Raw genomic sequence first — 16980 nt, forward strand, 5'->3', positions numbered from 1 at the left:
CACCCATTCCAGTGTTGCAGTCTCTCCTTTGCATCATTCACTACCTGTCCGTACGTGGTCCAACATCCATCTTCCCTTTGCAGCATTTGAACCACTTCTAAAGAGTCCCCTTCAAACAGGACATGCCACACCTCCAGCCTTTGGACCAGCTTCACTGCTTCCCAAGCTGCAATGGCCTCCGCCATAGCTGGGTCCTGCACATACTCTTTGCGTGTGCAGAACATGGCAAGAGCTCCACCTTCGTGATCGCGAACCACCATACCCACGCCCATTCTGTTCCGCTGTTTGTCAACCTGAGGCATCCCAATTAATTTTCACATATCCCTGGGGCGGTTTGGTCCATGTAGCTGCAGGAGCTGGCCCCGGAACGACGTCCCTCCGTGGTCTCAGTTTATTGAAGGTGCACCAGTTTTCAACTTGATCCTTGCCCCAACGGATAATAGTACTTGGTTCCGTCAGTTCTCCTCCAAAAACCACCACGTTTCTCCTTAACCAAATCTGTCGAGCAACTGCCGCCATAAGTTGTAACCGATCCGTACTTATTATTATTATTATTTGGCTGAATATATCACTGATTTATATATATAATTAGTAAAAAATGTACGAAAACCAAAGTTTGGGGGGAGAGAAATTCAATGAAGACAATAAAAAATAATCTCATTGGAACAAGATTAGTTTCCGTTCGAACGAGATGAGGACCGAGTCCCATTCGAAGGCCAGTCAAATTAATTGCATTTGACAATAAAAAATTGTACTCGGACTTTCATAATCACTCGATCCAATTTAATTCTTTCTTTCTTTTTTTTTTCTTTTTTTAATTCTTTTAGGATATCTCAACATAAGTATCTACTTTCTAAAAGTATAGAAAGTTCATATTTCTCTAATTTCTTATATAATTATTATTATTTTAAAAAAGAAGAAGATATTTTTATTAAAAATATTGTAACCTCTAATATAAAATAAAAGGCATATTAAAAAATTAAAAGCAAATACATAGAAGCTTTTTTGACCCTAAAAATCCTGAAGCAAGAAACCTATAATAAAATATTATGTAAACTAATAAATATTTAGTGTAAAATGCAGACGATCAAAGGGCCCTCCCTCCTGTTTGTCATATGGTACAACATATTATGGCATCTTGTGCATGAGAATGTCACAAATTACAGAGAAATCCTGGACATATGCGGCATGACTGAGTCATCTATCTTGTAACTTCATCTTTGCAGTGTGAACAAATAAATGAGAGATCATGATGTATGAAGTACGCTTCATGTATGAGGGATGTGCATGTAATAGGCATGAAAAGGATTCCATTCTCATTGTAATTAGGAATTTGTGCAAAATTTGGGTAAAGAGGTTCAATATCTTTACTTATCACGAGATTCCCTTTTTGGAAGTAAATCTGGCCTTCTAAATCTGAAATTGAACCTTATACCTACAACAAGAGGAACATCCATCAATAAAATTATCTCTTATACATATCTATATAACTATATATGCACACATAATGCAAGATGCTATATGAAAAGCATTGTCCCCGACCACTCCTACAAATGCTTTTTTTTTTTTGATAAGTACTCCTACAAATGCTTTTATCAGGCAGCATTAATTTCAATTACGTTGCAAAATATTCCTAATGCACCGTACCCTTCCTTCACGACTTTCTCCTCATAAAAACTTACGAATTTCAAATATTTCTGTTTCTTGAAGGTGAAGACTAGGCTTGTGAGCTTATTTTCCTAGATCAAAACAAGATAGGATCCCTTTTTTTGCTCCACGTCATCTCACAGGGGGACATGGGAATGTAAGAAAGAAAAGAGACAGAGATGGGGCTTCCCTCACTTTTCAAATAGTGGGCCCCGGCATAAGGCCCGCACAACGGGCTATTTAGCACAGTGTTTCTCTTTCCACTTTTAAAATCTATCCTATAATTCTCCCTGTCCTCTCAGGTAACTAGCATTCCTTTTACTCGTTCATAATATAATACAATTCTTACTTTCAAATAATAACTTTTATTTTTCATTGAAGCTCATGCATTACATGTGCACTACGAGTTAGTTCCAGATAAAACCTGCAGGAGGCATTTTACGAACAAAACCACTAAGCCATTTTGTTTCAAGATGATTATAAGTGCATCAAAAGACCAAAATTCAAGTAAATGGACAATGAATTTGATGTCCCTAGCATTAACTGTAATAGTAAAGGCTAGATAAAAGAACAAACATTACCGTTGGAATTTCTAGAGAAAAACTTCAGCACCTCATCAATGATAATAACCTACAGCAGATTGAAAGTGAAGCTTTAGAATGAGCGGAAAAAATGTATATTGGCAGAAGAATTGCTTTATATAGAAGTTCTAGTTATAGTGCATATAGAAGCGCTGGCCATTAGCTATAGAGCACGAAGCTTTTTCTATGATATAAACAAAATAATAATTTAATCAACCAATAATTTGTTTTTAACTTACATATACTAAGAATGTTGTATGTAAATATCCATTTATATAAGTGCAATTGGAGCATATTCAACTGAGTTATATAATAGGCCTATTCTAGAGTAAGCCCCATTAGTTTTGTATTGTGACCCCAACATATATTGTTTAACTTTCTTTTTTGGATTTAGCTGCTATGATGGTCCTCATCCTCACAATACCTCTATTTAAAAGTTTTGACCACAATTATTTTAGTAATTCGATTTGGGCCTTAATGAGTTCATCCATTTTATGAATAACTATTACCTATACAATGGTACTAACCCACCCAAAAAAAAAAAAAAAAAAAAACTATTACCTATACTAAATGAACAATGCATTTTATCTCCAAATTCTGTTAGCTTTCATGATAAACATCTGTTTATGAGGTATAATTTCTTAAGATTTTTTACTTTTCAAATCATTAAATTTATATTCAACACAAATCAGAAATGGGTAAGAAAAACTTTTTAAAAATAACAAGCAATTGGTCAGACCTAATATATGTCTAATCAGTTAGAGAACCCAAAAAGCCAACAGGACCTAGAATTAAAAGAAAGGAATACTAGAAAGTCGAGTCTATTGCCACCCCTATTTCAATTTCAAGTTGACATGATAACTCAATTGCATAAAGAAGCTGGCAATAAAGATTTTTCCATTTTTGGTAAGTGTCAATGACACACTTAGAAATTGGGTTGCCGATTTTTAACACAACTTGCGAACCCAACATGAAATTAGCAAATTAAGGTTAATGTGTTTGACCCGTTTAATTAAATCGGTCGGATTAGGGTTAACCTATAAAGTCTTATATCTATGTCTCGACACGACATGACTTGAACTCTACACGGCATTTAGGGCTATTAATTTTTTACACGACTAGCAAACTTAGTACGAACCCAACACGGAATTAGCGGGTTAGGGTTGAAGGGTCTAGTTCATTTAATTAAATAGGCCGAATTAGGATTAACCTATAATACCCATACCTTGACATGCGAATGCGAATTGTAACCCCTACTTAGAAAGAAAGGCCCTTGCATACAAATGTCAAAAAAAAAAGATAATTCTTCACATCTAATGCCCCAAAACTTACTTAGTGACCAAAAACAAAGTAACCTTGTGCAGCAACTTGTTTTGATCATACAAGGAAAAGAAAGTTACTTAAGTAGACAAGTAGCTAAGCTGACAATGTTATAATTCCTAAAATTTGAAAGCAGATAATGCATCAGAATAATGGTTCAAGGAAAGGTCCTAAGCCAATCATTTGCATAAAATAGTCAAAACATAGAAAACATGAAGATACAAGACATACAGGAAATGAAAGATAGAGGACGACTCTCCACTCAGCCCAAGATAACGGTGTTACCTGCAACACAAAACATTGCATTTCATTAAATTCATTAACAAAAAAAGAAAAAATCAACCAAAACTAACGCTTGAGGAAAAACAGAAGTGGATTGCAAATAAATGAAACAACTTACTGAGAAAAGAACCGAGAGCGGATGGATATACAAAATTAGTATGTGAAGGATCATAGTTAGGAAGATCGAGCCAACGAGCCATAAATTACTCCAGGGAGGAATAACACTAAAATTAAAGCACAGTTAAAAACGGAGTCAATTCTAATGCTTTTTTTTTTTCCATCAGTAAAGCACATAATCCACACATGGAAGTTAAAGAGAAAAGGAAGAATTCATTCTTTTGCATGCACAAAAAGCAGCAGAGTTAACACAAGTGACTACCACCTTAAAATAATAAAATCCGGCCACATACATAACTGCATGTGTGTGTGTGTGTGTGAGAGAGAGAGAGAGATTTCTGCTGACATATTAGTTCTGGGTTGCCAATTTTTAGGATCCAAGACTGAGCGGCAACACCTTGGAGTTTTCAACTCCCACTCCCACTACCCATTTTTGCATTCTTCTTCCCAAACTAATCCCAAGGGATCTCCCTTGCCTCCACAAAATAAATAAATAAAAAATACAGAGATGTTCTTCTCGTAGTATCCTAGCCTAGGAAGAGTGCACAGACCACGGGCTTGTAACTTCATACTTCAAATGACAGTCAGAAAGTTCAATCTCTAAATCTCCCATAATAAAGAACTCACTAAAACCATATTTGTTTTTCACGGATTTAGTCAAAACTGGTTATATTTGCTTTCACCCAGCTGCCCAAAATGAACGTCAACTATACCACATCTTTGATGATCATGTCCTATTACGTCCTATTTAGCTGAAGTTACGAGGACTGCGGAACAGAAAAAGAAAATAAATTTTGAAAAAACAACCTTCTAACATGCTAAACATTTCAGCTAAAAAAAAAAAGAATATACAATATCTGGAAAGTAGGCTTCTTCAAGATTCCAATTAGGATGAAAATTTGAACAAGAAATTCAATCGTTATCTATTAAAAAATTTGAAACCATGCTTCCTTCCAATACATTTTCTTATTGCATAGAACATGGAAAGACACAAATTTAATACACAAACCTCTGGCTAAGAGGTAGGACATAAGGATACAAATCAACATGGCTTATTTTATGCAAACCATCCAGTAAAATATAATCAGCAAGAGAAGTATGGGCCCAATATTATAGTCTACCTCTGTTCAAAGATGCAGTCAGCTAATTTAAAATGTGTTATGTCACGAAATTCAAGTTAAAGAGAACAACAACAAATCAGATCCATGGGCTAAATTAGGCGAAAAAACATGGTGATACTTAATGGTCATATTTTTTCCTCCGACTTCAAATGCTACCTTAGTGGGAAGAGCTAAATATCATTCAAAGCAGGAAAGTAATTTTGGCCGCTAGTTACATTTTATTATACATGTTTTCAGCATTCAAAATAATTGACCTGAGGCTGAGGCAGAAAGAAAAAAAAATGAAATCAAAAAGAACAAATTTAAATACTCACAGAAGAGATTGATTTTCACTAAGATTATTCAAAGCATTGAACATCTCAACGACAACAAGCACAGTCATGGACACAGTTGATGGGTGTCGATCATCAAATATACTGCATGGGTAAGTTGTCTCCCTCATTGCACAAGTGTCAAAATTCATCTGAAATCACAGATATAAGAGTTCCATAGCAGCCAAAATGAAAAGAACAGTGTTACTTAATACACAGACCAGTAAATAGCGACTTTCTAAATTTTTATATAATTTACACTGCAGAACTAGAAGCAGGAACCAACAAGAGATGAATATAATCTTCCATTAGCTACTATGCTTAGTCTTTAATGAGATTGAAGAATATTAATAAAGTGGTTACCCTTTACAAATTTATCAAAAAAAATTGAAGAATATTAATAAAGTACCCAATAAGCTAGTTTTCCCCCACCTTTTCTGGTCACATTGGCCCCTATATGAATGTGGAGGATGCATTATCCGGCTTATATCTCAAAACAATTTCAGTTAACACAAAATTAAGAACATAAAAATCAAATCTCTCAACACGGATCGCCCCAAAGTAGCTTAAGGAAGCCACAAACCAAACCAAATAATACTTAACAAAACCACATAGGTCCATTTATGCCCATTCCAATAAGCACAATTATCCAACAACTATGATCCCAACATATAATAAATTCTTACCAATTCACTGTATGGTAGTTTGGGACCACTATCAGCATAAACAAACCACCATATGAACCCCGCAATAGTGGCAAGGCCAACATAAGCTGCACGAACCAGAATATAATTCATACACTTTCATCAGGACTCACATAAGAAAATAAACAATAGAGTTATACCTAACCCTGAATAATGCCACACAATTGTCTAAAGAAATCACATATTAAGAATGTCCAAATGCTAAACCATTTATCTAACAAAAATTAGTTTTTCTAAATACAAACTAATTAGTAACCCCCACCCTCAGGATTGTTATACAACATACAAATGTTTTTAGCCCCAAAAGGCAGTAATTAAAAGATTAGTCTTTTTTTTTTTTTTTTTTTTTAAATAATAATAATAATAATTTATGAAAATATTCAATAGAATTTGGTTGTCTCTAACTAACTCTCAGCTAGATGGTTATATGTTGCCATACTTTCAGTATTTGTTCTAGAGTGCAACAAATAAAAACGTGAACCAAGATACATCAACATATGCACAGCCCAACATGACATTTTCTATCGAAAAAATTTAACCAACATATAAAGCAAATCAAAAGGTTGATAGTGGTAATTCCTTCTGACTTGCTCAAACCAAAAATAAATAAATAAATTTAATTGGGGGAGAAAACACTAGCACAGGAAGAAAAGAAAAAAGAAAAAAGAAGCAATTGAGGGGGGAGGGTAGCCAGCCTGAAGACATTTATGAAGAAAACACAATTTGATTATAAAGATGAAAGATCAATAATACATGTCCGTGCATAAAGAGGAAAAATCAATGATACATATGTCCGGTGTGTGTGTGAGTAGTATAATGCCCCCACCCTAGTTTGATAATGTTGAATGCACCATTATACTGGAATATGGTAGGCCATTTAGAAACCTTAATTAAATAAGACAAAGTGGCACATATAATGAGAAAAGATGTCATTTCATATAGACAGAAAGGATGTCATTGCAAACAATGAGCTATGTCATTTATTACTACCTCCAATTACCAAATAACGGAAGAACAGCCATCCAGTGACAACAGCTTCATTCACCTGCACATTCATTTACACCTTGAGCAAAGTGTCATAACATGAGAAGTAAAGATATTTCTGATCATCTAAGAAAAAAGCCCAAAACATTTAATATTCAAAAAATAATAATTTAATAACATTGGCAGAGGAAAAAAGTCCAGTAACAAAACTAATACCCCCAATGTGTTTTGTCATACAATTTGCATGACACAAAGACTTCACACACACAAAAACATGTAAGAAATAAAGGAAACAGTAACAACCTGATCAGATGTGACACCCCAAAAAGTTAGTTCCACATTAGATGGGTAGATCGTGATATGTTACATGGGTGCCAGGTCCTATATTAGTTCCTTACTAAGTGAGACTGAAGTTTATAAGAAATTTTAGGGAGCCCCAATTGTAATATTGACTAGTCTTTTTGAAGTAATAGCACATATGTGACTTTCCTTATGTCGTGATAAATGGTGTTAGATCTTAGAAATTGACTCAATCCGATGATTAAAACTAGGGTTGTAAACTTTTTAACATTTAAGTATTTTGGTGTAAAAACTTGGGCTTTACATTTGAAGTTTTTGTAAACCTTCACCAACCATCCTGACGTGAGTCGTAATATAAGACTTCTAGAGCCAACCCAAGAGGACAGTAAACAGGCGTCCTGACGCAAGTGACGGAGGTTAACTTCCAGTGCCTACCCGAGAGCCTTGTCACTAGGACCATCAGCAAGACGTCCTAACGTCACTTGTGGAAGATAACTTCCAAATTCTACCCAAGAACTCCATCACCAAGACCGTCAGCAGAACCGTCGTGACACTACTTGTGGAAGATGACTTCTAGAGAGCTCAGTCAACAGATTGTCTTGACGCTGCTGAGCTGTCACTGAAGTTAGCTATGAAACCCTAGTGATCATCTTGACATTTTTGGACCCTACCTGACCCTCCAAGGATTTCTACATAGATCTGAAGTTGTTTTACACGGGTTTCTCTCCATCCTTTAAGTACTTAAGGATGCTTTCTATGGTTAAGCAAGCAAGAAAGAAACCATTCCTAGAGCCTTTTGAGAGGTAGCTTAGCTTAACCTTCTTCATGAGCTAAGAGAGACATTGTTGAGAACCTTCATTGCCTTCTCTCTCTTGGAGTTTTGTGTTCAAACCACACACCTTCATTAAACCTTCAACCGCTTAAAGTCTATCAATGACTTGGTGAGGAGGTCACGTATAGAAGATTTTCCAGTGAGGAGCTAGAGCTTGTCGAGGAGGTAGGCAGCTCGCAACATTGATCTTGATAGACCCTAAGTTATTACTTCGTCTCTACCAATAATTCCTACGCCCTCAACGCAGTGAGGAGCTTGTTTGTGTACAAAGTCTTAGTATTTTACAAGGGTGTTTGTAAGTTTACTATGTCTATACTTTGAATCTTTTATAATAAATGATTTCCTGGGTTTGGCTACCTCGGAGTTGTTTTACCTTTGATGTGTTCAAATAGTTTCCACTTCGTCCAAAAATCATTGTGTTGATTGTCTGTGATAATTTTTCTATGGTTGATTTGTAATTCAATTGCTGCAGATCTTTAGTTTTATTTGCTGCATAATTGTGTTTTGTGCATTGGGGTTGGATTCCTGTCCTTTCAAACGGTATCCGAACAACCTAGTAACACAGTGTAGTGTTGCGGCACTACAATGTGATGTAGGCCTTGACGAGGACCTTAGGGATTTGAGTGGGTGAGATTGTGATATCCCAGAAAGTTAGTCTAACACTGGTGGGTGAGATTGTCATATGGTGCCAAGTCCCACATTGGTTTATAGGGAGTTCTAGTTGTAACATTGCCTTTTGAAGTAATAACACAAATATGGCCAATGCTTTTCCTGGATCGTGACATTAGTTGCAAAAGATTGGATGGGAGAAATTGAAATTTTACAACATATGTTGCACCATGAAAAACATGAAAAGCTCAAAGCCATTTTAAATTTTTCTCATCTTCTTGGCAACCAAATGGAGGCTAGAAACAAGTTAAAAGGGAAAAATTTATAGAAGCAAATGAATACATACAAATCAATAAACTCAACAACAATGAAAAAGACAACACCTTACGAGGTTTAGCCTTCATAACATCAGAGTCCTGCTTATTAAAACCAATAGCAGTGGCAGGCAGTCCATCAGTAACCAAATTGACCCAGAGCAGCTGGACCTGGATTTTTTAGTATTGGAGAGAAGAGGGAGATCAGATGTTCAAACCTTAACTCTATGCTTTTAAGCAAAATATGGAAACTGGAAAACTGCAAGGGGATTCGCAATTTCATGTGATTGCTTCCAACGAGGTGATAATTAACATAATTTTGCTATCTTAATATAAAGAACAAATTAGTTCTAAAAAACACGCAGTAGCACTATGCATGGCTCCTTCACTAAAATTTAAAATCCATACATGTTTTATGCACATGTAACTATGCAGTATCTACTTTTGCATTGAAAACGATTAAAATGACAAAACTATACAAAAATAAGAAGTCCTTTAGTTTTTTGACATAAACCTATTTGACTATGAAAGATAAAATCCTGTACACTAATAAACTCACAGGGGCAAGGGTGTCAGGTATTCCAAGTACAGCTGCCACAAATATGCAAACTACTTCACCAATATTTGAAGAGATCATGTATCTGATGAACTGCTTTGTGTTGTTGTATATTGCCCTTCCCTCTGCAACAGCCTGCCCATGATTAAATAATTAGTGTCATTGTATATGGCATTTCCCTCTACAGCAGCCTGTCCCAAATTAAACAATTACAAAGTTGAATGGCATTATGATACTTTTTTTCTTTAAAAGAGAAATTCAAAAGAAAAAAAAAATCATTTGTTGATTAACAAGATTGTAAGGATAAATGAATACCAAGAAAAGAAATAAATACAAAGGAAGAAAACAAATATAGAGAAGAAAATGGTGATATTACTGATAAGGATGAAGAGAGACTGGCATACCGCAACAATTGTAGCAAAATTGTCATCAGCCAATACCATATCTGCAGCACTCTGAAAAACCAACAATAAAGTTTAGAAAAATGAAAAAAGAAATACCTTTTGTAAATTTTCTAAAGGAAACCAAGCATGGATATTAAGATTAGGACTACTATGCTCATATGCTGAGATTGAGGACAATACTTTTTTTCTGGAAAACTAGGATAACATAATAGTCTTATAAACCCTGAATGACTTTAGGACCAAAATTGCAGAAGTTAAAACTTGAATTACACCCTAGGTTTAGATTGTCCATGAATATAACAAGGAGCAAATAAGAATTAGGTAAATACCAAAATTATGTAATGTTGCCTTCTTGCCTTTATATAAATATGAAACAGGTATTCTAAGCCAGAACACTGTTTTTTTTCTTTTTTTTTGGATGAATAAAGCCACAACACTATTATGGCACTCAGCTTCTTCATCATCCTTGAATGTCTGCTTTGTCAAGTCCTTCCCAAGAAAAGCCCACTTACCAACGGCCTTTTGTCCAGGTGGAACCTTTTCCAAAGTTCAAAACTCTGAAGATTAATCCCACCGGCTGGATGGTGCTCATCCCGTGTATGGTCTGGGCTTCTCTATCACTTTGCACAGAGAGAGAGAGAGAGAGAGAGAGAGAGAGAGAGGTTAATACCTTGGCAACAGCTGTTCCTGAGCCCATGGCAATTCCTATATCTGCTTTTTTCAGTGCAGGTGCATCATTGACACCATCACCAGTCATCGCAACCTAACAGATTCAAGTAATTGAGTCCAAATTTTCAGGGGAAGTGAGTATAATAAATAGGATTAGTGACATATAACGCTACATGAATTAAAAAAATACTGATGTGAAGTACTGCAAGAATCTAGCCAAGCAGTCGTATTAATAAGAAATTTTAGCATATCAAAGCCAAAGCCAAAAAGAATAAACGACCTACCACATCTTTCCCCTCCCAAAACTCCCTCTTTTTCACTTTTTCCTCTCTCTTCCAAATTTTCTCAACTTATTAACTCCACATTAACAGCCACCTTATGAAGCTTTTCCTAAAATTTCAAATAGATGCAATAATAAACATGTTCAGCCTTGTTTCTTCCCAAGAAATAAACAAAAGAGTCACCACAAGACAAAAGAAGACCTCCATCTATGGTGACTCAACATATTATAGCACCTAGACTGCAAAATGACCAACCACCAACAAGCAGGCAAAGAGAAAATTCTATCCTTAAAACACTTGTGCACTAAGTCACTAACCTCTACACTCTCAAGTGAACAAAATAACTCAGGTACTGACAGCAAGCAATAAATTGCAACCAAGACCCGACAATGAATAAGATATACATATAATCATAAAAGTATTTAGATGATAGACCTACCACTTCATTTTGATGCTGTAATGCCTCGACCAGCATTCTTTTATGAGAAGGTTCAACCCTGCCAAATTAGAAGAAAGTGAATATTGAATACCATATCTCCCATTGAAATTTATGAAACATGGAAAGCATGAGGTTTACCTGGTGAAGATTGCCATACGTTGCAATGCCAGTGCTTGCTGCAGCGCTGGAAGTTCTTCAAACTCTGTAGCAGTGAAAGAGCGTCCAGAAAAATCTACAAGGTGATCAAAAGCACCTATCTTTTGGCAAATTGATTCGGCTGTAGACTGAAATTGTGTCCCGAATTAATGAGGGAAACATAAATATGAAAAGAATAACCCTACTTACAGGTCAACAATTTTAAGTTACCTTGTTATCTCCAGTGACAACTATAACACGTATGCCAGCTGTCATGCATGAAAGCATAGCATTTCTCACTTCCTCTCTGGGTGGATCAAGCATTCCAACCTTCAGAAAGGTAGAGACAAAATAATGGTTGATCACGTAATTTTCAACAAGATCCAAATCTTCAAAGAAAAATAAAGTGTCACATAGTTCAATAGGAAACAAACTGCTACCAAAAGACCCGACAAACCAAAGTAAATTTGAAAATAAACAGAAGAAATGTAACAGAGATTTATCATTAAAAATTCAAAAATGGAGTAGAAGAATATTGTTTCAGTTTCATATTCATTGCCAAAAGGGGGATTCAGAAACAAGTAAAGTATGATTCTGAAAAATAAACTTTTTTATAGGTAAACAAAGAAATATCATTAAAAAAGCGTAAGGCACCCCCCTAAGCATACAGGAAGGATTCTGAAAATAAACGTTTAGCAGTCAGATTAATATTACACATACCAAAAAAAATTAACAATTCTATACAATCTTATTCTTCAAGGTTTCTAGAATGAGTTCAACAAAAATCCCAATATCCCAAAGTGAGGATGCCCACAAGGCCACCAAAAAAATATCACATCCTGCATATGAGACTCATGACTTAGTTGTCTGCTGCATGGAAAAGAGTTCCTCCCCTGTCAGAAGCATGAGAATTTTCTGCTCCTTATGAATCACAAAGTAGATGATGAAAATGATTACGACACATTAGTCATTAGTCTATATATATATATATATATATATATATATATATATATATATATATATATATATACTTTTTTTTGTTTAATGATGAGGAACCCCTCAGACCCGTGTAAAGCGCTTCTTCTACACAGACTAGCTAATACTCCGCCTTCGCCGGCGGGCTGACCCCAAGGAATTGTTTGCACTCAAGGAGATTCAAACTTTTGACATGATAGAATGCCACCAAGACCAAGGCCCATTACCACTTAAGATTAGTCTATATATACTTTCCTTAATCCTAATCTTTTTTTTTTGTAAGTAATCATAGCTTATTAAAGGCACAGAAGGCACAACCCAAGTACAAAGGAAGTATATACAAAAGATACACCTAGCTAGAAGAATAAAAAAGATCAAGAAAAACATGAAAGCTAGAAAGACTTGAATCAAAGGTAGATGTCCAGTAGCAAAATGAGCATTGATTTTTTTTTTTTTTTTTAGAAAAAAAAGGAAGACTTTGCTTTCTCTTTTCTGAGGAAGGAGCACATTCGAGGGCATACTTGAACAGCTCTGTCCAGCAGTAACATACAATCGGTCAGCAAAAAAGTACGCACATAAGGCGTACTGCATTAAAAATAATGGCAACTATAGTGTCGCCATAATTTACTATTATCCTATAAACCTGTGCTTCAAAATCGCTGTTCACATTATAACTTATAGTGAAAATTTTACTTCGTATACAAGCCAAACCCCTGTCATTAGGCCACGTTCACATCCCACCTCCACATACTAGAACGATTGATGTTCTAAGTAGCTTTGTGCAAGAACTTGATACACACACCATATGTGTTTAACATGTTGTCTTGAAAAGAAAGCATACCAACCCAATAAACGTAAGATCCTTCTCATCGGCAAAGGAAAGAGTCTGCTGACCCATAGGCATCCATTTCAAGGCAAGAGCCAGGCATCTCAATGTCTCTTTTCCTGCAAAACTGACCGATAAATGTGTGATCATACTACTTAAACATTTTTTTTAAAAAAAAAAAAAATCCATACGCTTGACCAAATTATAATAGCAGATTATGCATAAATTAATCCCATCCTAGCAAGTTTAGCCATAGTTGCAGTAACTCTGAAATAACCCACATTAGCGTCAATGTTCAGCATCAACAATTGTGTTTGAACCTTCACTATAGAGGAAAGTATTTAAACAAAATTGACAAGATTAGGTTACAAATATATGCAATATGTGCAGAGAAGTTTATAGGCATTAAATCATTCTATGGAGTACCAACTCCCTCTTTAGATGACAAAAATGTACTAACATTAGTTTGATCTCATTTTTCTCTTTTCTAATCTTCAAATTTACTTAAGGTATATAAAAAACACAAACAAACACAAAAAGAATCAACAACGACAACAACAATCAGGGAAAAGATAGAGGTGGTGTATGAGCGGTGCAAAAAATTAATCAAACCTGCGGAACCTTGATTCCAGCTCAGCTCGTATATCAGCTGTCAGTGGAACAGTCTGACCATCATCATTGCACAGAATATGTGTGCTTCTAGAAATGATACTTTCTGGAGCACCTTTAGAAAAAATAATCTGCCTCTGCTTTCGGCTACAAAGGACACTCATCATTTTACGATCCCGAGAAAAATCCAAAACAGAAACCTGCAAACATCATTTTCTCAAATTTACATCAATAAAAAAATAGCAAAGTATTACATAAACAGTAGATACTTTGACACAAAATATTCTGTATTGCATAATTCATTCATGAGAATTTTTACTATAATACTTAGCTTTAAACTATAGACTATTTATGAAAATAAATGTGATACCTGAAATATGAATGTACAAGTAAATATAATAAATATATATAAATAAACCCCGCCCCCATCCCCCGGCCAAAAATATATATATAAATAAACCCCCCCCCCCCCTCCCCGCCCCCCCCCCCAAAAAAAAAAACTAGAGAATCAAGGAAAAATAATAAAAGAAACAATTTTATTATCCACCGAAAAGTTTGATCCTAAAATTTTATCACATCTCTTTACTTTTTTAAAATCCATCACATCAATTCCCACATCTACCAAGGGGAACCTGAGAAAGGAAAACACAACAGACAGAGATAGGATCCAAGCAAGTCAAAAGCCCAAGTTGCATGAGCAAATCAATAGAGAATAAACATTTCTTAATGAAGAAAGGCTAAATCAGATCCTACTATAATTAACAAAAGGACCAAAATATTTATAGTCGTGTTTTTTTTTTTTTTTTTTTGCCCCCTCTGACCTCTGTGAAAGGTTCTGAGATCAATTCTTGGGATGCCCCAGCCAGCTTAGAGCATAATTCATATCTTATGAACATGTACTTTTCTGTAATGGGATATGTACAGTGATACTCTGCAATTTCCTATACAAATAAAAACCAATCTTCTGAAGCTTAGAGTAATGTGTTAATGAAGACATTGCCGTCCCTAACTCATCTTTCAGTTTCCAACATTTATCACCAAACTCCACCTTTCATGTCTGATTTTGAGCTTAGTGCTTGTTCCATTGTTTGGAAACAAATTGAGTTTTTCCCTTTCCTTTATTAAAAGAACTCAGGGTCTGTTAAGAAAACCTTTTCAAAACTCTTTTCGGTTCTCAAATGCTGAAAACTTTTCTCAAATATTAGTTATCCAAACGGATTTTCAGATGTGACCCCCACCACTAATACATTGTTCAAAACAAACCACAAAACTCTTCTCAAAACACAACAATTTTCACAAAACATTCCTCAACAAATAAAACACAAAAAAAAAAAAAAAAATCAAAAGATAATTATCATGATTCCATGAACTTCCGACAGCCCCGCAGTGGCCACCAGAACCGTCTAGCACAGCCACCACCATGGAGTGTAAATTGCAATAGTCTTTCATTGTATCTTTTTTCTTTTATTTTGGGGACCACTCTTCAATTTTTTTTATTATTATTTTTTTTCAAATTTTCATTTGGTGGACCACATACAACACATTTTTCAAATGTGGCCCCACGAAATCAATTCTCAATTTTTACCTTTTTCAAAACCTAAAACACTTCTCAAAACTTTACCAAACTGATCCCACTTCATCCAAAACAAAGTGACTCATTATTGCTATGTTTCAACAATCCAACCGGGCAGTCTGGTCTGGATTTTAAAACCCAAAAAATTAAACGTTGGCAAGTGCTGATTTCCCATCAAAAAGAAGAAAAAAAAAAAAAAAAAAAAAAAACATTAAACAAAAAAGCCTGCATGGCTATATACTTAGAAAACTATATCTTCCAAGGCCCTCCATATACGTTAGAGTCAAACAGATAACCAGAAGTTGATATGTAAACAGTGTAACAAAGGAAACTAACAATGACCATCTGTAGCAATCCAGCAACATGAATTAACATTAAAGTCAATCGTATCCACTAACGTTTAAGTCCACCTTGGTCAATATAGATAAACATATATATAGGAATATGTATGTGCATATTTGCATAACATGTAGGAACTAATTACAAAGCAAACCTTTTTGAATTGGTTCTCCCAGTAGTGATTACAGTAGGATGCACGCTCATGGCTGCTCAGCATATTCAGAGCAGAAGGCATAGAGTCAAATCCAGGAAGACCAACCTGAAAACATGAAGCAAAAAAATCAAGTTTGCACCTTACATAAACAAGTGCGTGATAAAAAGATGTACAGAAGAAGAGTAACTAAAATGAGAATAAGCAACAACCACAGTGATTAGGCAAGCTCGATAGATTTAATAAAGCTGAGATCTGAAGTCGAACCTTTTCTGTCAGGACTCGGAGGGCTACTTCAGTTGACTCACCAATTTTTTCATAGTTTCCCTTGTCAGGATTATATTGTAAGACAGACTCGTTGCAAAGTGCCGAACACATTGCTATGTGCAGAAGACAAGGTAATTGAGCAGGAAATTCGAGCTGCAAAAGAAGCCAACATCATATCAATGCAGTGCCAAATGGGAAATCCTGTATGCATACACAAAATACTACCTATTTCTATACTCAATTCTAAAAACTCTAACACTAATATATTTATTAATCCCTCCTATAATGGATGTCTTGATTTGAAATGGCACAATGTTTAAGAAGAAAAGCATATTACTCTTAACTAAATTGCCAGATGCGGGTATGACTTTTTAACGAGTATATTGGTTTTTCTTTCTGAATAGGTATGGGCAATATAGGTAGATGTAGATATAAATTTAACGACTTTTGAGAGTGGACACTCATTTTGGAACATCAGGGTAAAAAAAAAAACCTCATTTTGATACAGGAGTGATTGTTTACTTGGAAAAGAGAAAATGATTCAGTATAGTGATTCCAAAACCCACATCTTTACTATTCTTTTTTTTATATATATAAGATCTTTACTATTCGATTGGAAAAGAAACTCGCCTTA

At 35.2% G+C, this 16980-nt stretch overlaps 1 protein-coding gene across 2 annotated transcripts in view; it reads right to left on the reverse strand.

Annotated features, from left to right (window-relative positions):
• Positions 1-971: 971 nt before the first annotated feature.
• The window catches only part of ECA3 (endoplasmic reticulum-type calcium-transporting ATPase 3), a 33689-nt gene continuing 17680 nt past the window's right edge, over positions 972-16980 (reverse strand). Inside the window, exons 17-34 of one of the 2 annotated variants that reach the window (XM_059603676.2) lie at positions 16347-16499; positions 16083-16187; positions 14020-14216; positions 13423-13534; positions 11838-11936; positions 11610-11755; positions 11472-11529; positions 10753-10845; positions 10083-10133; positions 9682-9813; positions 9192-9293; positions 7074-7128; positions 6066-6151; positions 5383-5531; positions 3949-4054; positions 3780-3833; positions 2229-2277; positions 972-1435 (exon numbers count right to left, since the gene is read on the reverse strand). In XM_059603676.2, the coding sequence (XP_059459659.1) occupies positions 1368-1435; positions 2229-2277; positions 3780-3833; positions 3949-4054; positions 5383-5531; positions 6066-6151; positions 7074-7128; positions 9192-9293; positions 9682-9813; positions 10083-10133; positions 10753-10845; positions 11472-11529; positions 11610-11755; positions 11838-11936; positions 13423-13534; positions 14020-14216; positions 16083-16187; positions 16347-16499 (1815 nt within the window). In that variant the 3' untranslated portion in view covers positions 972-1367. Of the gene's footprint in view, positions 1436-2228; positions 2278-3779; positions 3834-3948; positions 4055-5382; positions 5532-6065; positions 6152-7073; positions 7129-9191; positions 9294-9681; positions 9814-10082; positions 10134-10752; positions 10846-11471; positions 11530-11609; positions 11756-11837; positions 11937-13422; positions 13535-14019; positions 14217-16082; positions 16188-16346; positions 16500-16980 lie in introns of those variants that run through there. The other variant, XM_059603677.2, reaches the window with a different exon arrangement.

This window comes from Corylus avellana, chromosome 9 (genome assembly GCF_965113065.1).
Source record: "Corylus avellana chromosome 9, dhCorAvel1.hap1.2, whole genome shotgun sequence".
In the NCBI taxonomy this organism is placed as follows: domain Eukaryota; kingdom Viridiplantae; phylum Streptophyta; class Magnoliopsida; order Fagales; family Betulaceae; genus Corylus; species Corylus avellana.